Here is a 22,877-nt window from a genome sequence, read left to right as displayed (position 1 = left end):
CATCTCAAAATGTATTTTTGCTTTGAATTGCTGTAGCCATTATTTTTGTTAGGGAAGTAGCTAAAACACAAAACCGCTTAAATTCATCTGTTTCCAAAGCATCACTTGATTTCCATTGTTCATGCGACAGTCGCTATTCAGAAAGTAATGAAGCCAAGTTTGTTCTGTAGTTGGACAGATCCTTCTTTGCAATGCTCACAAGCCAAATTGAAATCAGTGACTGATCACAATGACAAAGAAGCCCTTGTGATTTTGGATGTCATTCGAGGCTGGTTTGACACTGACTTCACCACTCACTGTTGCCCAATATCTGGAAGGAGAGGATACAAAAACAAGAGGCTGAGCAACAGGGCTTGGGTGCCTGCTTGGAGATACTGAATATTATTCAAGGTCACAGCTGTGTCGTCTGTATTACAGCTGACCTCAGGGCATGTTGTATAGCCCAGCTATGACACTGATCCCCGTTTTTAGATCCAGATTTTTAGCTGAGGAAATGCATATCAGTAGCATCATTTTTTTCAAAACAGTGCCTAATGAATGTTTGTCTTTGACTAATTAGCCAAATGCAAGGCCATTATCACCTGCAATCAAGAAGTCCGTGGTGGTCGTATTATTGAGCTCAAGACGGTGGTGGATGAGGCAGTAAAGACATGTCCCACCATAAAACATGTCTTTGTGGGACAGAGAACGGACAATAAGGTTCTTATGACCAACATTGATATACCACTTGAGGAAGTAAGTCATCATTACAGTGACACCTTTGAATTTAAATGAGTCTCTGTGGGTGCTGGGAAGGCTTATCCTCCTTCCTTATAAACTTGGGATGAGTAAAATTTGCTACTTTGGAAAGTTTGCTACTTACTGTTACATGTATTGGTATTGTTTAATACTAGAGGAAAGATACAGATATCCGGTATAAAATCCAATCTAGCGAAGAAGCACGGTAATTCTTAGAAAAAAGCTCTTGTGTTTATGAACTCAGAACATCCAGAAATGCTTATGAGCATATGAAATTGAAACAGAAGTAAGATGTTCAGCCCCTTGAGATTGCTGTGCCTCTCAAAAAGGTTGTGGCTGATCTGTTTGTGTTTTGAATTCCATCTTCTATCTATCCCTACTAAACTTTGATTCCCTTGCCTAACAAGAATCTATCTACCTTTGCCTTAAAAATATTCAATGACTCTCCCCCACACCACTGCCTCCACCTCCTTCTGAAACAGAGAAGGTCCACAGTTGCACAACCTTCTTGAGAAAAAAAACTCATCTCTGTCCTAAAAGGCAACTTCTGATTTTAAAACAGTGCCCCATAGTTCTGGACTCACCCACAAGAGGAAACATCCTTTCCACATCCACCTTCTCAAGACGGTTCAGGGTCTTATATACTTAATGAAGTAATCCCTCACTCTTCTCAGATCCAGTGGAAACAAGTTCAATCTGCCCAACCTTTCCTCATAAGACAACCTGCTTGTTCCAGGTAACAATCTAGTAAACCTCCTCTGAACCGTGTCCTTAGGTAAGGAGACCAAAATTGTATGCAGTATTTGAGATGTGGGGCCCTATTTTACCATTTTGATTTGAAGCGCTGGGTAAACTTGAAACTGGGAGTGTTTCAGATCTGACTTTTGGACCCTGTTCTCAGGCATCCTCATATGCACTCTGCAAAAATATCAGCGATTCCAAATTGTGCTGCACAAGCCTGTGGGAGGTGCTTAACACACCCAAAATCCTGCACCTCTGATTGGCGCCTTCAACTGCGCACGCACAGAAAAAAATGATAGAATGCAGCTCCCCTGCCACATCCCTCCCAGGCCAGATAATGCTTCCACCTGGTCCCTACAGACATTGCCCCACCCCCACATTACTGACCTCCTTATTCCTCCCACTCCCTCTGCTACCCAGACCAATCAAGGGCACCTCCTCCCCTTTCCCCTACTGATCTCAGGCAGACTGGCAGCGGACCCCCGTTCCCCTCCACTGATTTCAGGCAGAATGGCAGCTGACCACCACCACCACCGCGCCCCCCCTCCCCCCACCGCCGCTGATTGCAAGCAGAGAGCTTTGGACGCTTGGCACTTACCTGCTCACTAACCCTCACTGATGCAGCTCCCGAATCGGACTTATATGGAGCATGTCTGTTTCGCATCTGGATGGGTGAACACGATGATAAAGGGGGAAGTGCCAGTAAAGTTGGGCATGCAGCCCATAAAGTCATGCAAACGTATTTAAATGGCTGTCGCATCCATTTTGGGCATGGTCCTGATAGTGGCCACTTTTGGGCCTTGGTAAAGGGGTACTGGCACAGAGGCAGGCGCAGATCACACTACTCGCCTCATGCCTGACTTTACCAAGTTTTTGCACCCGAAAATGGGTGCAGTGCAATGTTAAAAATTGGGCCTGTGGTCTCACCAATGCCCTTATAATTGCTTGGCTTTATAGCCAATCAAGTACTTACAAATTGTATTTTATGGAATTTTTTTAATAGAATCCCTACAGTGCAGAAGGAGGCCATTCGGCCCATCGTATGCACCGGCCACAATTCCACCTAGGCCATATCCCAGTAACCCCACATGTTTACCCCACTGATCCCTCTAACCTACGCATCCCGGGACACTAAGGGGCAATTTAGCTGGCCAGTGCACCTAACCTGCACACATTTGGACTGTGGGAGTATTATTCTTGCTGGTACCACAATAGCCAACCCATTCACAGCAAGGTCCCCTAAATAGCATTGTGATGTGCTTTGAAAGGTAAATATTGAGCAGGGTAGTGTGGAAAACCTTCCTGCTCTTTGAATAGTTCCATGGGATCTTTTACAGGCTTGAGAGGATTGATGAAGTCTCCGTTCAAAACCACATCCAAAAGCAGATGCCTCTGATGATGTAGCACTCCTTTGGTATTGCAGTACCGTTGGCAATTCCCAGTCTGACTAATTGCATTTCTGCTTAGTAAATAAAATAAGAATGACCGACACTTATCATGGCAAATGGTCTCCACCAATTAGTTTCAAGCAGAACTAGACATGAGGTGAGGAACACCTGAGTGCTGGAGGGCGTTTGTCTGAATTCACAGGGTCCTCCCAGAATATGGTACTTGTATCACCTGTTGTATGTCAGAAAATAATAATTCTGAAAACTTGATTCATAATTCTGAAAAGTAAATTCAAATCTTGCCAGGCCATTTTGAGTGGAAATAAAAAGACAGTATCAGTTCTTGTGGAGACAATATCCCATCTTCCCTCCATCATGTTGCATGGCACGACCACTGTGCTAAATGAGATAGATTCAGACCACATCCAGCAGCTCAAAACTGAGCACCCAGGAGCTGCTGTCAGGCATCAGCAGCAGAATTGCATTCAACTACATTCTGTAACTTCATAGCCAAGATTACCGGTCACTCTACCAGATTCAGTGAGAAATGTGGGAGTCAGAATAACCAACCATCCCAAATTTTATGGGATTGTTCTGTAATTGGGCCATTGCTTGAGGCCGGGATGCTGTTTTTCACATATTTGCAATGTCTGAGCTTTGCACATGCACAGTACACACTGTCTTGATCAAGAGGGTGGCTCACCACTCCTCCCCCAGTTTTTCAAGGGTAATTAGGTAAAGCAATAAATGCTGATCTTATAAGCAATACCCACATTTCCTGAATGAACCAAAAGAAAAAGAATCACTGAGTTGTTGTTAAAAACTCAGCTGCTACACTAATGTCCTTTTGGGAATGAAACCCAATTGAATCTTAACTTCCCTCTGAAGTTGTCTAGAAAACTACTCAACTGCATCAAACCAGCCACCAGAGGTTACAAGAAGGCAGCCCACCGCTATCTACATAGGATAACTAGGGATGGGCACCAATTGCTGACCTTGCCAGCCATGTCCTCAATTCCAAGATGAATTAAACTAAACGTGCTGTTTCCTGCAGTTTACATTATGTTCATCTGTATTTCTACACCTTCCTTGCAACTATTGTGGTGCTGGTGAGATTAAAGAAATGAGCAGCTATGGGAGTAAAGGTTTTGTATGTCTACCTTTAGAATGTAAGTGGGCTTCGCATATTTGTCTGGCCTAAATGTATTGGTGAAACTGAAAAGTTATTAAAACATTTTGCCTTAAAATAAATAATGCGACAGCTGAGAAAGAGGATCTGCCCTTTTTTTTCTGTAGGAGATGGAGAAAGAGGAACCAGTGTGTAATCCTGAGCCCATGAACAGTGAGGACATGCTCTTCCTGCTGTATACCTCTGGAAGTACAGGAAAACCCAAGGGTCTTGTCCATACACAGGCTGGTTATCTGCTGTATGCATCTATCACCCATAAGGTACCAGTAGAACAGGATGGTGAGCTCAGTGTTTTTCCCTAGTACCTTGTATTGATTTATGTTAACTGTAAAAAGGCATATAGGCCAAACTTGCAGGTAATATTGATCAGTAAAATAGTTAATATTAAATTACTTATCTAAATTAAAGTGATACAAATATATATCTTGTCTCTAATTTGTGTTAAAATACTTAACTGTGCGCACTTCATGGTAATGGTATCAAGTAGTTTTGCTTTTCAGATAATGTGACTTTATGTTTTATCTGATTTTAGTAAAAAGTCTGACAACACCAGGTTTTAGTCCAACCTATTTATTTGATAATATACTCACAAGCTTTCGGGGTTAGCCCCTTCGTCAGGTGAATGGAGAGTTCTGGCCTCAGACAGAGCATATAAAGCACAGACAGTTTAGAGATTACTGATTAGAATGCGAATCCTTACACCTAACCTGCTGTTCAAGACCTGAAGTGGCTGATAATGTGAGTGGAAGGAGCACTGATCACAGTTTAAAGAGATGTGTATTGTCTCCAGACAGTACAGTAAGTGAGGTTTTGCAAACCCAGGCAAGTCACGGGGGTTACAGGTAGTGCGACATGAACCCAAGATCTTGGGTTCATGTCGCACTACCTGTAACCCCCGTGACTTGCCTGGGGGTTTGCAAAACCTCACTTACTGTACTGTCTGGAGACAATACACATCTCTTTAAACTGTGATCAGTGCTCCTTCCACTCACATTATCAGCCACTTCAGGTCTTGAACAGCAGGTTAGGTGTAAGGATTCGCATTCTAATCAGTAATCTCTAAACTGTCTGTGCTTTATATGCTCTGTCTGAGGCCAGAACTCTCCATTCACCTGACGAAGGGGCTAACCCCGAAAGCTTGTGAGTATATTATCAAATAAATAGGTTGGACTAAAACCTGGTGTTGTCAGACTTTTTACTGTGTTTACGCCAGTCCAACGCCGGCATACCCACATCATTATCTGATTTTGCCAGCTATTATTTTTCAATGCAAGTGATGTTTACACTTACCCTGGCATCAGCAATATTATCTATTTGGAATACAGAGCTGTCTATTGCAAAAAAAAATCACACCAACAAAAGCAATTCTGATCACATTGCTCTTAGGAGCAAACTGGCTGTGACTGTAACATTATCTGTACAAAAGATTTGGGGTTGGTTTGGGAACAATGACTTTGAAATTCCTTGGGGCTGTGACCCAGTGGTTGAGGGATCACTCCTCAATTGGCCTCTGACACTCGCATACCTCACGCTGCAGTTTGTGGGCTGACTGGATGTACATGAGTCAAGTGGACACCTGGCATGCCTTCAGTGTCGGTGTGGATGAGCAGGGGGACCAGTTTCCTTGCACTATCTACTCCCTGACTCTCATTACATCCAAATTATATTATAAATATTGCTAGTCCTCCAGTTATCATCAATATATTCCAATTATAACCCTTCAGTATATTCAAGGTATTCCTAATTTCCCAGATATAATCAGTACATTCCAGTTAAGACAGTATAATGCAGCTTTGGCTGGTATATTCCAGACAGGGCCAGTATATTCTAATTCTGACTAGTGTATTCCAGTTGTGATCAATGTATTCCAATTATGAACTTTCTAACATCTTTGATGGTACCCATTTCCCTAGCCCTTAACTTGAATCTTTCTCTAGTTTCTCTCCTATTGCCCGTCATACCCTTTCTGAACTCATCAAGCCGAAAGCTCTCTAAACACACTCTGTTAAATTGCTGACCTCTCAATTTCCCTTCCTTGCTCCCATGTGAACTGATATTGTTAAGAGTTCCCTTTCCTTGGGCACTGGCTCCCTCATCTTCAAATTTGTCATCTCCCTCGCTGCAAACAATAAGTCCTGACCCCACCATCCCTGTAAACTTCCACTCCACGTCCAACCTCCAAAGTCCTTGGCTGGGATATTTCAGCCTTGAGGCAGGCATTGTTGTGGGCGGGACAGAAAAATTTACTTTTGACCAACCTTTGTCAACACCTATTCACCGTTGCCCAGCTGGGGAGAATTTTATTTACCTGGCTCCATTCTTAACTTAGCCACAGAATCATTTTTAATGACCTGATTTGACTTCTTATTGTCACATATATTAGGATACAGTTTAAAGTATTGTTTCTTGTGTACTGTACAGACAAATTATACTGTTCATAGAGTACATCAGGGAGAAGGAAAAGAGAGGTTTCATAATATAGTGTTACAGTCATAGCTATAGTGTTGAGAAACATCAGCTTAATATAAGGTAGGTCCATTCAAAAGTCTGATGGCAGAAGGCAAGAAGCTGTTCTTGAGTCCAAAATGGCTCCACTTCCCACTATTGCACCTTTATTAACTTTGTTTCCCCTGAGGATCTATTTTGGGCCTTTTGTAATTCTCATCTAAAAGGCATATCCAAAAGATGCTCCAGCTGCTACATTTATGCTGGTATTGTGGGGGTAGTGACTGGTGGGAGGGGAAAACAGGGTTCTATTTTTAGTTTTTTGTATCAGGATCCCTTTTTAAAGGTGTTTAAAATATTACATTGCTTGCGGGGGCAGACTCAGTCAGAGTCCACCCACCAGCATTATGCCATGGGACCTGCCTCTTCAACTTTTTTCAACCATTTCCCTGATAATACAGCAGAGGAAGCTGCCATTGTGGCCAGCGGCTTTAGCAATATTTTTCACACCCACTACAACACTATGCCAAAAAATGGGAATTTTCTGCTCAATGTTCTTGAAAACGTCTTAGACCATATTACAACATTATTGACACTATATATTTTGGCTTTTACTTTACACAATAAAGGCCCCATCTATATTTGGAATATTTGGACGCCTGATTTGCATTTTGGAACACTGATCTATCACATTGTCTGAATGTTGCTTATACACTGTTACTTTGAATCAGATGAGGACTGAGATGAACACCAGGAGCAGGAGATGAACCAGGAGCACAAACTATATTTTGTTATTGTTGGATATTTCAATCTTTACTCATTTTCCAGACTTGAATCAGTATATTCCTGATACTACCAGTATATCCCACTTATTATGAGTTTTGTGAGTTATGGCTAATATATTATAGTTAATGCTGATATAGTGCAATTTTAGGATGTATATAAGACCAATATTTATGACCAATATATTACACATGCTCATGTAAAAGTCGACCCCCTTGTGGTCAAAAAGAACAAATTTTTCACATACTTCATGTAATTGGCATTAAGCAATGGGAGTTATGAATGAAAGGCTTAATTGTTTACAGTACTGCTTTACTGTACGGTTATGAGATTCAGAGATAAGGGGGTAGTGGGTGGTGGCAGCGAAGACAGAAATGATTGGGTGGGTGGAAGTTTAAGACAGAGATGAAAATTGTTTTCGCTTTATGGGCCTTTAATATGTCTACCATCACCTGATGTGACACTCCCAGAAAGTAGTGGAGGCTGGGTCACTGAATTTTTTCAAAGTAGAGTAAAGCAGATTTTTGATAGACAAGCAAGTCAAGAGTTAAGGGGGACGGACAGCAAAGTGGAGTTGAGATGCAATCAGATCATCCGTGATCTTATTGAATGGTTGGCATGCTCAAAGGACTGAATGGCTACTCCTGCTCCTAAGTCCTACGTTCCTAACCGCACAATAATAAGGGCAACTTGAGCAACAATGTGTATTCCTGGTGGTACATTGCCCACATTACATACTGCCTCTACCTCTTATTCTCCCCTTGTTTTCCTCCTCCTCCTTGGAAGATGATTACATGACATTCAACGTATTGCTTCTGGGCCTCATTCCTCAGAATTCTGAGAGATGTCATCAGCCATCTTTTAAATAACTGCTCTATGGTATGAAGATATTTGGGAGGGGTAATGGTGCATGTTGTAAACATCACAGCAGCTACCTGCAAATCTTACACACAGCTGCACAAATATCTTTCGTGCTTGCACACTAGCTGCACATTGGTGGAATGAAAGTCCTTGATGGAAGCCAGACGCAGGAGTCAATAATGCCCTGCATCTCTATAGTCACACAAAGACCCATGACAGAAACTCTCAACCTTCAGTAGTTGTCAAATCGAGGGACATCCAACAATGATGGGAAATCTGTCAGAGTCAGATAAGCCTGAGTGTTTGATAATTCTGACTGGCATCATTGCAGATGAAGTTGACATAAGTGGCAAATAAATTATCAATGACTTGCCTTCTGCATTTGTGTGTCATCGGCTGTGAACCTGCAGATATCGCTTGGTGAGCCCTGGAAGGATGCAGAAGCAAAATTGTTGAGGGCAGAGATGGCTTTGACACCCACAAGGAGAGCAGTTCCACCAAATCCAGCTAGCAGCAGCAGGACTTGTTCCAGAAAGCTGTTAATGTCTACCATCACCTGATGTGACACTCTGGGCCTCCTGAGACATTGATATTCCAACATGTTGAGGATGCCTATCTTCTGTGTATAGACCCTGTGTGCTGGGTATGGTCTCCTAGCAACTTCATCTCTCTGCTGCTCCCTTCTTTCCTGTGCAGCAGGCCACTGTGGTGCAGATACTGCTGCACCTGGTGCAGTTCATGCTCCTGGTTCATCTCCTGCTGCTGCTGCTTCTGGTGTTCATCTCAGTCCTCATCTGATTCAAAATAACAGCGCGTAGGCAACATTCGGACAATGTGATAGATCAGTGTTCCAAAGTGCAAATAAGGTGTCCAAATATCCCAAGTATAGATGGTGCCTTTATTGTGTAAAGTAACAGCCAAAGTATGTGGTGTAACCTTTCAGCACAAATACTATGAATAAACCATTTTCCACAAACAGGGAAAAAAAAATCAGCCATGGACACTCAGTATTGATTGGCATATTTTCCTGCCATGACTTCAGCCCCTTTAATTTCCATTTTCTTCTTGTCTTGCTTTTCCTGATGAGTTCCAGGAAGCTCAGGAAATTTGTGGAGCAAAATATACATTCCATGTTAATATCACTGCAACTGATCTATTTATATACTGAAATTTAACCTTTCCCTCTTCTGAGGGTATTGCTTGCATATAGTCTAATGCACTGCAACTAAAATATGGAAGTTGGTGGGTTGGAGCCAGTTTCCTGATGTCCTCACATTTCTCCCCCCCATCTTCATTTAATGAGCTTCATTGCTCAATTTGTTTAACGTAGGATTTCACCCATTCAGCAGAAAGAAGGTTTTATACATATCTATTAACTGTTTATAAATCAGTATCCTAGGTGTTAGGGTGCCAAATCAGAAACTCCAATGTATGTTATGAAGCCAGACTAGACCCCATCAGGGTATAGACACTGTCCTTTGTCACAATGACAAAGTGCACAGAAGGGTGTGTTGTCTGCCTGGTGCTCGGGTCCGGGATGTCGCATCTGGGCTGCAGAGGAACCTGGAGTGGGAGGGTGAGAATCCGGTCGTTGTGGTACATGTGGGTGCCGGTGACGTAGGCAAAATGCAAACTGAGGATCTGGGGAGGGAGTATGAAAAGCTGGGAATGGAATTAAAAAGTAGAACCGACAAGGTGGTTATCTCTGGGCTACTGCCTGAACCGAGTGCAGACGGGCATAGGGTTGACAGGATTAAGGAAGTGAATGGGTGGCTCAGGGATTGGTGTGGGAGGAATGGGTTTGAATTTATGGGGCATTGGCACCAGTATTGGGGTAGGTGGGACCTGTTCGGGCGGGATGGGGTTGGTCTGAACCGTGCTGGGACCAGAGTGCTGGCGAATCGAGTAAAGAGGACTGTAGACAGGGCTTTAAACTAATTAGGGGGGGGGGAGGGTGCGAGGGTAGGTGACGTTATGAGGTCTAAAGTTAAGGATAGGGTACAGGTAAGGGAAGAGGCCGAGGATGTCCCAATAATAGAGGGAGTAGGGGGCGTGAGTATGTTTGGTGGCGTTCCGGCAAATAAGGTCCAGGTGAAGGCTGGGATGAAGGCACTTTATCTGAATGCACGAAGCATTAGGAATAAAGTGGATGAGCTGGTGGCGCAGATCAACACAAATGGATATGATCTGGTGGCCATTACAGAGACGTGGCTGCAAGGTGACAGGGACTGGGAGCTGAATGTACAGGGCTATCAAGTGTTTAGGAAGGATAGGCAGGAGGGAAAAGGGGGTGGCGTAGCTCTGCTGATTAAGGATAGCATCAAGGTGGTAGCGAGGGATGATATTGGAGCCAAGGAGCAGAACGTGGAATCGTTGTGGGTGGAGATTAGGAACAGCAAAGGGAGGAAGACGCTGGTGGGTGTCGTCTATAGGCCCCCGAATAATGATCTGGAGGTGGGGCGAGCTGTTAACGCGCAAATAAGTGCGGCGTGCACGAATGGGACGGCCGTAGTTATGGGGGATTTCAATTTGCATATTGATTGGTCGACCCATGTTGGACGCGGTGGGCTCGAGGAGGAGTTCTTGGAATGCTGCCGGGATAGTTTCCTGGAACAGTGTGTGTTGGAGCTGACGAGGGAGCGAGCTATCTTGGACCTGGTGCTATGTAATGAGGCGGGTAGAATTAGGGACCTTGCGGTGAAGGATCCTCTTGGAGAGAGTGATCATTGTATGGTGGAGTTTCTGGTGCAGATGGAGGAGGAGAAAGTGGGTTCCCGGACACGCGTACTTTGTTTGAATAGAGGGGAGTACGGTAGGATGAGAGAAGAATTGGCGAATGTTGACTGGGGGAGCGCATTGGAGGGAGGGTCTGCTGAGGAGCAGTGGAGGATCTTTAAGGAGATCTTTCTTGGTGCTCAGCGGAAATTTATTCCGATGGTCAAAAAGGACCGTAGGAAGAGAGGTAATAAGCCGTGGATAACAAAGGAGGTGAAGGAAAGTGTTAAATTAAAAGCGGAGGAATTTAGAGTAGCTAAGAGTAGTGGGCGAGAAGAGGATTGGGAGAGGTTTAAATGTCAACAAAGATTGACAAAGAAGTTGATAAAGAAGGGTAGGAGAAACTATGAAGCTGGGCTAGCGCTTAATATAAAAAAGGATAGTAAGAGTTTTTATAAATATATAAAAAGGAAGAGGCTGGCTAGGGTGAACGTTGGTCCTTTAGAGGATGAGAAAGGGGACCTAGTGGTAGGGGATGGGGATATGGCTAAGGTATTGAATAACTTTTTTGTTTCTGTCTTCACGGAGGAGGACGTGAATAATTTGCCGGGTGTTAGCGATGGAAAGGTGGTAGGACTGGAGGGTCTTAATGACATTACTGTTACTAGAGAGGCGGTGCTCGACAGACTGGAGGGGCTGATTGTGGACAAGTCCCCAGGACCGGATGGAATGCATCCGAAGGTTCTGAAAGAATGGCGGAGGTGATAGCGGATGCCTTGGTGGTTATTTTCCAGACGTCGCTGGATTCCGGGGAAGTGCCGGAAGATTGGAAAACGGCTAATGTTACGCCGTTGTTTAAGAAGGGTGCCAGGCAAAAGGTGGGGAATTATAGGCCGGTTAGTTTAACGTCTGTGGTAGGTAAAATGTTAGAATTCGTCATTAAGGAGGAAATTGCGAGGCATTTTGAAGGGAATTGCTTGATAGAGCAGACGCAGCACGGTTTCATTAAAGGGTAGTCGTGTCTGACAAATTTACTGGAGTTCTATGAGGATGTGTCTAGGGCGGTGGATAGAGGAGAGCCGGTGGATGTGGTCTTTCTGGATTTTCAGAAGGCGTTTGACAAAGTACCTCACGAGAGGTTATTGCAGAAGGTCGAGGGACATGGAGTTGGGGGTAGGGTGTTAGCGTGGATAGAGGATTGGTTGTCAAATAGGAGGCAGAGAGTGAGGGTCAACGGGTGCTATTCGGATTGGCAGATGGTGACTAGTGGAGTGCCCCAGGGGTCGGTGCTGGGGCCTCAGCTTTTTACCATTTATATAGATGATCTGGAGGAGGGAACCGAGTGTAGGGTGTCGAAATTTGCTGATGACACCAAGATTGGGGGAACGGCAAATTGTGCGGAGGGTGTGGAGAGTCTGCAGAAGGATCTAGATAGGCTGGGCGAATGGGCCAGGAAATGGCAAATGGAATTTAATGTTGGCAAGTGTGAGGTGGTCCACTTTGGTAGGAAGGACTATTACTTAGGTGGCGAAAAACTGCAGCAGGCGACGGTGCAGAGGGACCTCGGGGTCCTTGTGCATGAGTTGCAAGAACCCAGCCTGCAGGTGCAGCAGCTGGTCAGGAAGGCGAATGGGATGCTGGCCTTCATAGAGAGGGGGATTGAATATAAAAGTAGGGAGGTCTTGCTGTGGCTGTATAGGGCATTGGTGAGGCCGCAGCTGGAGTACTGTGTGCAGTTTTGGGCGCCGTACTTACGCAAGGATAATTTGGCCTTGGAGGGAGTGCAGAGGAGGTTTACTAGGCTGATGCCAGAGTTGAGGGGGTTGAGCTATGAGGAGAGGCTGAATAAACTAGGCTTGTACTCTTTAGAGTTTAGAAGAATGAGGGGAGATCTCATTGAGACATATATGATTGTTGTAAAAAAAAAGCCTGTTTTAACCCTTATATGATGGACAAATAACTTTGAGCAGACGTCTTATTAGTACAAACAATATTTATTTAAACCCACACAATCAATAATCACCCACCCGACCAACAATAAGTTATCTTACAGAAAATACTAGAATTCAAATACAATACAAGACCTTGACTTAATTGTGTGTGACTGACAAATACCCAAACAGATACTGGCCTTTATCTGTATGCTGGTCTTGGTAGTTGTCTGTGTAGTTTGGTCCTTTGTTCTGGTCTGGCATTCTGGCTGTAGTCTCTCTTTCTTCCTTCTCGGGTGTGGTGGCTCTCCTCTTGCTGGCGATGTTCACCATTGTTGTAGCTCGTTCGTGGGATCAGAGAGAGAGAGAGAGATTCCTGGTTGTGCAGCATCCTTTATACCCCATTTGGCTTCACGCCCTTTTTTTGGCCATTGCCAATCAATGGATCAGGACTTGGTCACCCTGATCGATAAGGGTCCAATCAGGTGCTACCACACCGATCTCTGGGTGTGTCCCCGGTGGCCATGCCTGTAGGTGTTGTAGGCACATAGGTCACATACCTTCTTCCTAAATAAGGATTCACGGTGCCTTTACGTCTGGCACACAACCCAGTGTGATCAGAAAGTCTCTTTCATCCTGGAGATGGCCCATATCCTGTGTATTCACTCATCAGGGTTGTAGCCTGTTTGTCTCTGTCTTTAAACTGCAGCCTGTCGGTTTAGTTTCTTGCCCGGTTATCCCAGAGTGCTTTACAAAACGCCATTTTAGATGGCCTGTTTGGCTACATGATGAATGGGATGGATAGGATAGAGGTGGAGAGACTCTTCCCGCTCAGAAAGGACAGTAGGACTAGGGGGCACAGCCTCAAGATAAAGGGGGGGCGGTTTAGAACGGAGTTGAGGAAGAACTTCTTCACTCAAAGGGTGGTGAATCTCTGGAATTCTCTGCCCGTTGAAGTGGTGGAGGCTGCCTCGCTAAATATTTTTAAGACGCGGGTTGATGGGTTTTTGATAAGAGAGGGGATTAAGGGTTATGGGGAGAGGACGGGAATGTGGAACTGAGCCACGACAGATCAGCCATGATCTTATTGAATGGCGGGGCAGGCTCGAAGGGCTAGATGGCCTACTCCTGCTCCTATTTCTTATGTTCTTATGTTGTTTAAGAAGGGTGCCAGGCAAAAGGCAGGGAATTATAGGCCGGTTAGTTTAACGTCTCTTGTAGGTAAAATGTTAGAATCTGTCATCAAGGAAGAAATAGCGAGGCATCTTGAGGGGAATTGCTTGATAGAGCAGACGCAGCACGGTTTCGTTAAGGGGAAGTCGTGTCTGACAAATTTATTGGAGTTCTATGAGGTTGTGTCTCGGGCGGTGGATAGAGGAGAGCCGGTGGATGTGGTCTTTCTTGATTTTCAGAAGGCGTTTGACAAGGTACCTCACAAGAGGTTATTGCAGAAGGTAAGGGGGCATGGAGTTGGGGGTAGGGTGTTAGCGTGGATAGAGGATTGGTTGTCAAATAGGAGGCAGAGAGTGGGGGTTAATGGGTGCTATTCAGATTGGCGGTTGGTGACTAGTGGAGTGCCCCAGGGGTCGGTGCTGGGGCCTCAGCTATTTACCATTTATATCGATGATCTGGAGGAGGGAACCGAGTGTATGGTGTTGAAATTTGCTGATGACACCAAAATTGGTGGAACAGCAAATTGCGCGGAGGGTGTGGAGAGTCTGCAGAGGGATCTAGATAGGCTGGGCGAATGGGCCAGGGAATGGCAAATGGAATTTAATGTTGGCAAGTGCGAGGTGGTCCAATTTGGTAGGAATAATGGTAGGAAGGACTATTACTTAGGTGGCGAAAAACTGCAGCAGGCGATGGTGCAGAGGGACCTCGGGGTCCTTGTGCATGAGTTGCAAAAACCCAGCCTGCAGGTGCAGCAGGTGGTCAGGAAGGCTAATGGGATGCTGGCCTTCATAGCGAGGGGGATTGAATATAAAAGTAGGGAGGTCTTGCTGCGGCTGTATAGGGCATTGGTGAGGCCGCAGCTGGAGTACTGTGTGCCGTTTTGGTCGCCGTACTTACGCAAGGATATTTTGGCCTTGGAGGGAGTGCAGAGGAGGTTTACTAGGCTGATACCGGAGTTGAGGGGGTTGAGCTATGAGGAGAGGCTGAATAAACTAGGCTTGTACTCGTTAGAGTTTAGAAGAATGAGGGGAGATCTCATTGAGACGTATAAGATGATGAATGGGATGGATAGGATAGAGGTGGAGAGACTCTTCCCGCTCAAAAAAGACAGTAGGACTAGGGGGCACAGCCTCAAGATAAAGGGGGGGGTGGTTTAGAACGGAGTTGAGGAGGAACTTCTTCACTCAAAGGGTGGTGAATCTCTGGAATTCTCTGCCCGTTGAAGTGGTGGAGGCTGCCTCGCTAAATATTTTTAAGACGCGGGTTGATGGGTTTCTGATAAGAGAGGGGATTAAGGGTTATGGGGAGAGGGCGGGAAAGTGGAACTGAGCCATGACAGATCAGCCATGATCTTATTGAATGGCGGGGCAGGCTCGAAGGGCTAGATGGTCTACTCCTGCTCCTATTTCTTATGTTCTTATGTTCTATTTTGGCATAAATGTGAGGGAAAGGATGCTTTTACTACAAGAGTAATTCCACTGACAAATTAGGGATTTTTTTAAACAAGTTTTATTCTTAATACAGTTTAGTATAACTCTAGCAAAATGAAACAGTTTAACTCTTAACCATTGAACAATCTTCAAACGTGAAAAGAAACAACTTTTAATTTCTAACTTATTACTATTCAGTTCCAATTAAGCATAGTTTCTCTTATAGATATAAACCCTACTTTAAAAATAATGATCAAATCGAGACATTCTTGCTGTTGACAGCTTTGGAGCTTCTACGGAGATTTTGGAGAGAGAGAGAGAACCGCTTGCAGGTTACTATCTTTAAACAGTCCTCTCCAGCAACTGAACTCAAAGCTGTTTGTAGATGCAAAAAAACCTAGCTCCTCCCATTTCTAGTATCACATAATTATATGACCCTGTATATCTAACTCACCTTTCCATTACTTTGAGCAAGAAAACACCCAAGGGTTCTCTTCTTTGGTAAAAGCTCATTAAGCCTTCTGTTAAATAAACACTTACGTGCCAAAAAGAGTAATTATCTTGCTTTCCAGCATCTGCTGTATTCCAGCCAGACAAACTGTTTGTGACAAAACATTGAATCATAAAGCAGGCCCCTTAAACATAATATATATTAATAGTACAATATCATCATACAGGGTGTGTCTTCAAGGCCAGAGTGTAGCTTGTTATCTGTAAAATGAATGCTCGAGGTTCTAACGTGTAAGATATAACATACAAATGCTATTTTTCAGTATGTCTTCGATTATCAAGAAGGTGATATTCACAGCTGTGTGGCAGATATTGGCTGGGTTACAGGGCACAGTTACGTTGTCTATGGCCCACTCTGCAATGGTGGCACTACCGTGTTGTTTGAGAGCACCCCTATCTACCCAAATCCAGGTAAGCACATCAAAGACTATCATTAAAAAAGCTTACTTCATACACCTATTAGCACTCCCTATGATTGCTTAGCACACTGAAGGGAAATAAAGGAAATGTGGGATGGAAAAGACAGGAGATGGGGGTGATTTTCACTGCCTACTGGTGTCTGCCGAATTAGACTCCTGCATCTTTCCTAATCAGTTTGGAGTTAAAATATTCAGAGATTGATCAGACCAGATCACAGTTTTGAAAGTTGTTTAAAATAGGACACTGCCCACACCAGGCGGGTGCCTTTGTCGCTTGTTCCAAACAGCAAACTAAATGGAAGACAACAGGATCCAGGCTTGATATTGGCAGTCAAGCAATTGATTTACAGGTTGACTGTGCTCTCAGGTTTCCACTGGGCAGATTGAGTTAAAATCAAACCCTATGGTGCTTGTTGGCCACCATCTTTAAATTCCCACCTTTAAACTGTTAAAAACGCTCCTTGTTGTGGTTAGGTTGATTGGCTATGCTGAATTGCTCCAAGAGGTATAGATTGTGAGAATTAGCAGGGTAAATATGTGGGTTACGAGGATAGGGCCTGGGTAACGTGCTTTGTCGGAGAGCCAGTGCAGACCTGATGGGCTGAATGGCCTCCATTTACACCATCGGGATTCCATTCTATGTGTGCAGAATAACAGTTTTGAGGGACACTTAGCTGCTGCTGAATAGAGAGATGAACAGCATTTATGTGGCAGTGTGTCGTTAATTATGGATCTCAGAATGCAGCAAGAACAGCGGTTTGAGGAATACCATATATCTAGAAAGTATCTGTAATCGTGTGTGGATTTGAAACACAAAGATTGAAATGCACACGAAATATGTTGGAGCCAGGTACTATTTTCAAAGAAGGAAACGTGACTGTGAAAACAAGTTTTGGTGCATACCTCATCAAAAATGTGAAGGAAAATAGCAATGAAAGCAGAAGAAACAAATGGAAATCCTGTGGAGGGAACAGCAGAATACTTCAAGATTGGCAATCCTGGAAGAGATGTGGCAGTGAATTGAATATGCATTCTCTCTTCCACCTTCTTCCATTGAGAAAAAGATACAAAAGTCTGAGGTCACGTACCAGCCAACTCAAGAACAACTTCTTCCCTGCTGCCGTCAGACTTTTGAATGGATCTAAGTTGCATTAAGTTGATCTTTCTGTACACCCTAGCTATGACTTTAAGACTACATTCTGCACTCTCTCGTTTCCTTCTCTGTGAACAGTATGTTTGTCTGTATAGTGCACAAAGAACAATACTTTTCATTGTATGCTAATACTTGTGACAATAATGCATAAACAAAACACTGTGAATGCTGGCGATCTGAAAGAAAATTATTTGATTTATTATTGTCACAAGTATTAGCATACAATGAAAAGTATTGTTCTTTGTGCACTATACAGACAAACATACTGTTCACAGAGAAGGAAACGAGAGAGTGCAGAATGTAGTCTTAAAGTCATAGCTAGGGTGTACAGAAAGATCAACTTAATGCAACTTAGATCCATTCAAAAGTCTGACGGCAGCAGGGAAGAAGTTGTTCTTGAGTTGGCTGGTACGTGACCTCAGACTTTTGTATCTTTTTCTCAATGGAAGAAGGTGGAAGAGAGAATGTCTGGGAAGTGCGGGATCCTTAATTATGCTGGCCGCTTTGCTGATTCAACGGGAAGTAGAGACAGAGTCAATGGATGGGAGGCTGGTTTGCCTGATGGATTGAGCTACATTCACGACCTTTTGTAGTTTATTGCAGTCTTGGCCAAAGCAGGAGCCATACCAAGCTGTGATACAACCAGAAAGAATGCTTTCTACGGTGCACCAGTAAAAGTTGGTGAGAGTTGTAGCTGACATGCCAAATCTCCTTAGTCTTCTGGAAAACAGAAAATGCTGGAAATACTCAGCAGGTCAGGTAGCATCTGTGGGGCAAGAAAAAAGAGTTAATGTTTCAGGGCTATAACCTTTCATCAGAACTGGGAAAAATGTAATAGAATCTTAAACCAGTAAAAGGAGGGAAGGGTTGCAAAAAGAACAAAAGGAAAGGTCTGTGTTTGGGTATGTAACCGGAGAGATAAAATGACAAAAATATGAGTTGTTGGAGCAAACCCGACAAGAAAGAAATGTGTCTAAGGGCAGTTGAATAGTGAAATAATGAACAGCTGCCATCCAAAAACAAAGAAAACTAGTCTGTAAAACCAAAAGATTTAAGCTTTTGTTCATGATAGATTCTAATATGCTGCAAATGCTCCAAAGGTTTTTTTTATTTCAATCATATGTTTTGCTTTATGTTCATCTGCCTAATTGCAATTCTTTAGATGCATTACATCAATATTTATGAAAATAATGGCCTCTTGCACAGCTGCATCATGTGTTGAACTTGATATCCTCTGAGTATCAAATCATCAAATCAAGTAGAATAAAGCTGAAATATTGCCAACAATGCATAAGTTGTTGAACAGTATGTGCACCAATTATCTCTAGAAGATGCTAGAGGAGCCAGCAGTTGATGTGTTCTGGGTTCTTACCCTATGACAAGATCTTTTGAGAGTAGAAGCTCTGCAAAAGTGAAGCTCAGACAAACCTCAGCAATGCTTGGGCATTTGAAAATCTGCAATCCATTTTGGGGGCCATGGCAGTTCTATGCACAGATATGCTCCAGAAGACAGAGATGTAATTTGCAGCTGCTTCTTTTCCAAGCATTGTAATGGTAGCTACTGAACCTGGAGGCTGCACTTTATGAAGAGGTGCCTTTAATTCTGGACAGTACAAGCTTGGGAATAAGGCTGAGGGAACTCTGTTACTGGGCTTTTCACCCAATGGGGCTGGCTGTATTCAGGTGCCTGATACCCCAGAAGGAATGCGCAGTTGATGGCAGGACAAGGCATGGTTGAGTTGGGTTCCACTTTGCGTAATGCCAGACCCAACCAACCCTGCTTGATATAATTCAAAGTCAAATTATGAGGAGGAACAGCAAGCTAATGCAGAGACTGAGATGCTGGCTATAGTTACAGGGTCATCTTGTAACTCAGTGTGGGGAGAAGGCCCAAAGGTTATCAATCGTTTCTGGCCACTGAGACAGAATTTAGAAACGGTGGTAAATTAAACAAAAGATGCACTCCGAATGATGGGATCAAGAAAATGCATGAGGCAAACAAAGAATATGTACACAAAAGAGGCAAAAAAATGGATTATAACTTATTTCAGCTGAGTCCTAAGATTTCTTTGGGAAGGACTATGTTAAAGTTGATGGTCATGGGTAGCTATTGAGATACAGTTCATCATAATGAAGAGCACAGTGTTCTTTAGGCTTTTGTTATGATAGAGTTGAAATATAGATGATTGATAGTCTGAACAGCCATAACTGACACACTCAGCTCCCTGGTTACACATCACTCTTAGTCATTAATTTTTCCTTTCTGTTGAGTATTGAGGCTAGACTTCCTCAATTTCTAATTTATGAATATTCTCTTCTGGGTGGCAAAACTATCCATTAGTTGCTGACAATTTTATAGGCTTAGTTTGGCCTAAATTCTTAACTGCAGGCAGTCATAGGCAAAACCAGTCATAATGTGGTTGATACCTTAACTTTCTCCTGATGTTGCCTCTCGAGCCAAAAACTGGGATTAGGGATGGGCAAGAACTGCTGACCTTACCAAGGATGCCAATTATAAGAATGATTTTTAAATAATCTATTATTGTACTAAATCTAAAGATTCAGGCATTGTGACCAAAGTTCCAGCCAATTTATTTGTTTTATAATGTGAAATTCATTTATTAACTTGTGTTATTGGACAGGTTGATTAAATATATCCAAACAAAATGCTTTCCTGAACCTGTAAATTCCAGTCCAAGTTTAATTCAAGGTTGAAAAATGATCTGTTAATCCAAATTTTGTACTATTAAAGCCCAGTTTGCTCTTTAAATCACACCATACGTTTTGTGGCAATTTTGAATCACCAAAAGAGGCTGTAAATAAACCATGCTGTTAAATTGACATTTAAGATATAGCTTTACAATCGTAAAGATATCTTGACAGAGCAACACAATGAACAAAAGTGTCCTAATCTTCCGATTGGGCAATTTACAGCTGTCTGGACTGAACATTGAGTTCAACTTCAGAGTATGAACTCTCCCCTCCACTGTTACCCCATTTCCATTTATTTTATTTCACTTCTTTTCATCTCAATCATCCATTTTTATTACTTTATATTCTTATTTTTGTTTTTCCACTTCTGAAATTTTGCTCTCCATCTTCCAACTCCTCTGGGCCTGGACCAACTACCACATTCGTCAGATTCCTCAGATGGAAAGCGGCTAATGTTACGCCGTTGGAGGAGAAAGTGGGATCCCAGACACGCGTCCTTTGTCTGAACAAAGGGAGTACGGTAGGATGAGAGAAGAATTGGCGAATGTGGACTGGGGAAGCGCGTTGGAAGGTAGGTCTGCTGTGGAGCAGTGGAGGATCTTTAAGGAGATCTTTCTTGGTGCTCAGCAGAAATTTATTCCGATGGTCAGCAAGGACCGTAGGAAGAGAGGTAATAAGCCGTGGATAACGAAGGAGGTGAAGGAAAGTGTTAAATTAAAAGCGGAGGCGTTTAGAGTAGCTAAGAGTAGTGGGCGAGAAGAGGATTGGGAGAGGTTTAAATGTCAACAAAGATTGACAAAGAATTTGATAAAGAAGGGTCGGAGAAACTATGAAGCTGGGCTAGCGCTTAATATAAAAAAGGATAGCAAGAGTTTTTATAAATATATAAAAAGGAAGAGGCTGGCTAGGGTGAACGTTGGTCCTTTAGAGGATGAGAAGGGGGACTTAGTGGTCGGGGATAGAGAAATGGCTGAGGTCTTGAATAACTTTTTTGTTTCGGTCTTCACGGAGGAGGATGTGAATACTTTGCCGGGTGTTAGAGATGGAAAGGTGGTAGAACTGGAGGGTCTCAATGACATTATTGTTACTAGAGAGGCGGTGCTCGACAGACTGGAGGGAATGATTGTGGACAAGTCCCCAGGACCGGATGGAATGTATCCGAGGGTTCTGAAAGAAATGGCGGAGGTGATAGTGGATGCCTTGGTGGTTATTTTCCAAACGTCGCTGGATTCCGGGGAAGTGCCGGAAGATTGGAAAACGGCTAATGTTACGCCGTTGTTTAAGAAGGGTGCCAGGCAAAAGGCAGGGAATTATAGGCCGGTTAGTTTAACGTCTGTTGTAGGTAAAATGTTAGAATCCGTCATCAAGGAGGAAATAGCGAGGCATCTTGAGGGGAGTTGCTTGATAGAGCAGATGCAGCACGGTTTCGTTAAGGGGAAGTCGTGTCAGACAAATTTACTGGAGTTCTATGAGGATGTGTCTAGGGCGGTGGATAGAGGAGAGCCGGTGGATGTGGTCTTTCTTGATTTTCAGAAGGCGTTCGACAAGGTACCTCACAAGAGGTTATTGCAGAAGGTCAGGGGACATGGAGTTGGGGGTAGGGTGTTAGCGTGGATAGAGGATTGGTTGTCAAATAGGAGGCAGAGAGTGGGGGTCAACGGGTGCTATTTGGATTGGCGGATGGTGACTAGTGGAGTGCCCCAGGGGTCGGTGCTGGGGCCTCAGCTATTACCATTTATATAGACGATCTGGAGGAGGGAACCGAGTGTGTGGTGTCGAAATTTGCTGATGACACCAAGATTGGTGGAATGGCAAATTGCGTGGAGGGTGTGGAGAGTCTACAGAAGGATCTAGATAGGCTGGGCGAATGGGCCAGGAACTGGCAAATGGAATTTAATGTTGGCAAGTGTGAGGTGGTCCACTTTGGTAGGAATAATGGTAGGAAGGATTATTACTTATGTGGCGAAAAACTGCAGCAGGCGACGGTGCAGAGGGACCTCGGGGTCCTTGTGCATGAGTTGCAAAAACCCAGCCTGCAGGTGCAGCAGCTGGTCAGGAAGGCTAATGGGATGCTGGCCTTCATAGAGAGGGGGATTGAATATAAAAGTAGGGAGGTCTTGCTGTGGCTGTATAGGGCATTGGTGAGGCCGCAGCTGGAGTACTGTGTGCAGTTTTGGGCGCCGTACTTACGCAAGGATATTTTGGCCTTGGAGGGAGTGCAGAGGAGGTTTACTAGGCTGATGCTGGAGTTGAGGGGATTGAGCTATGAGGAGAGGCTGAATAAACTAGGCTTGTACTCTTTAGAGTTTAGAAGAATGAGGGGAGATCTCATTGAGACATATAAGATGATGAATGGGATGGATAGGATAGAGGTGGAGAGACTCTTCCCGCTCAGAAAGGACAGTAGGACTAGGGGGCACAGCCTCAAGATAAAGGGGGGGCGGTTTAGAACGGAGTTGAGGAAGAACTTCTTCACTCAAAGGGTGGTGAATCTCTGGAATTCTCTGCCCGTTGAGGTGGTGGAGGCTGCCTCGCTAAATATTTTTAAGACGCGGGTTGATGGGTTTTTGATAAGAGAGGGGATTAAGGGTTTATGGGGAGAGGACGGGAATGTGGAACTGAGCCACGACAGATCAGCCATGATCTTATTGAATGGCGGGGCAGGCTCGAAGGGCTAGATGGCCTACTC

At 43.9% G+C, this 22,877-nt stretch overlaps 1 protein-coding gene across 1 annotated transcript in view; it reads left to right on the top strand.

The window, feature by feature from the left end:
* The window catches only part of acss1 (acyl-CoA synthetase short chain family member 1), a 78,966-nt gene that overhangs the window by 10,773 nt on the left and 45,316 nt on the right, over positions 1 to 22,877 (top strand). The window contains exons 4-6 of the mRNA XM_080199753.1: positions 560 to 735; positions 4,164 to 4,316; positions 16,168 to 16,315. Coding sequence (XP_080055879.1) covers positions 560 to 735; positions 4,164 to 4,316; positions 16,168 to 16,315 — 477 coding nt within the window. The remainder of the gene's footprint in view (positions 1 to 559; positions 736 to 4,163; positions 4,317 to 16,167; positions 16,316 to 22,877) is intronic.

This window comes from Carcharhinus amblyrhynchos, chromosome 12 (genome assembly GCF_965287045.1).
Source record: "Carcharhinus amblyrhynchos chromosome 12, sCarAmb.v2.hapA, whole genome shotgun sequence".
Taxonomy (NCBI): domain Eukaryota; kingdom Metazoa; phylum Chordata; class Chondrichthyes; order Carcharhiniformes; family Carcharhinidae; genus Carcharhinus; species Carcharhinus amblyrhynchos.
This window is presented reverse-complemented; position numbering and strand designations above follow the sequence as displayed.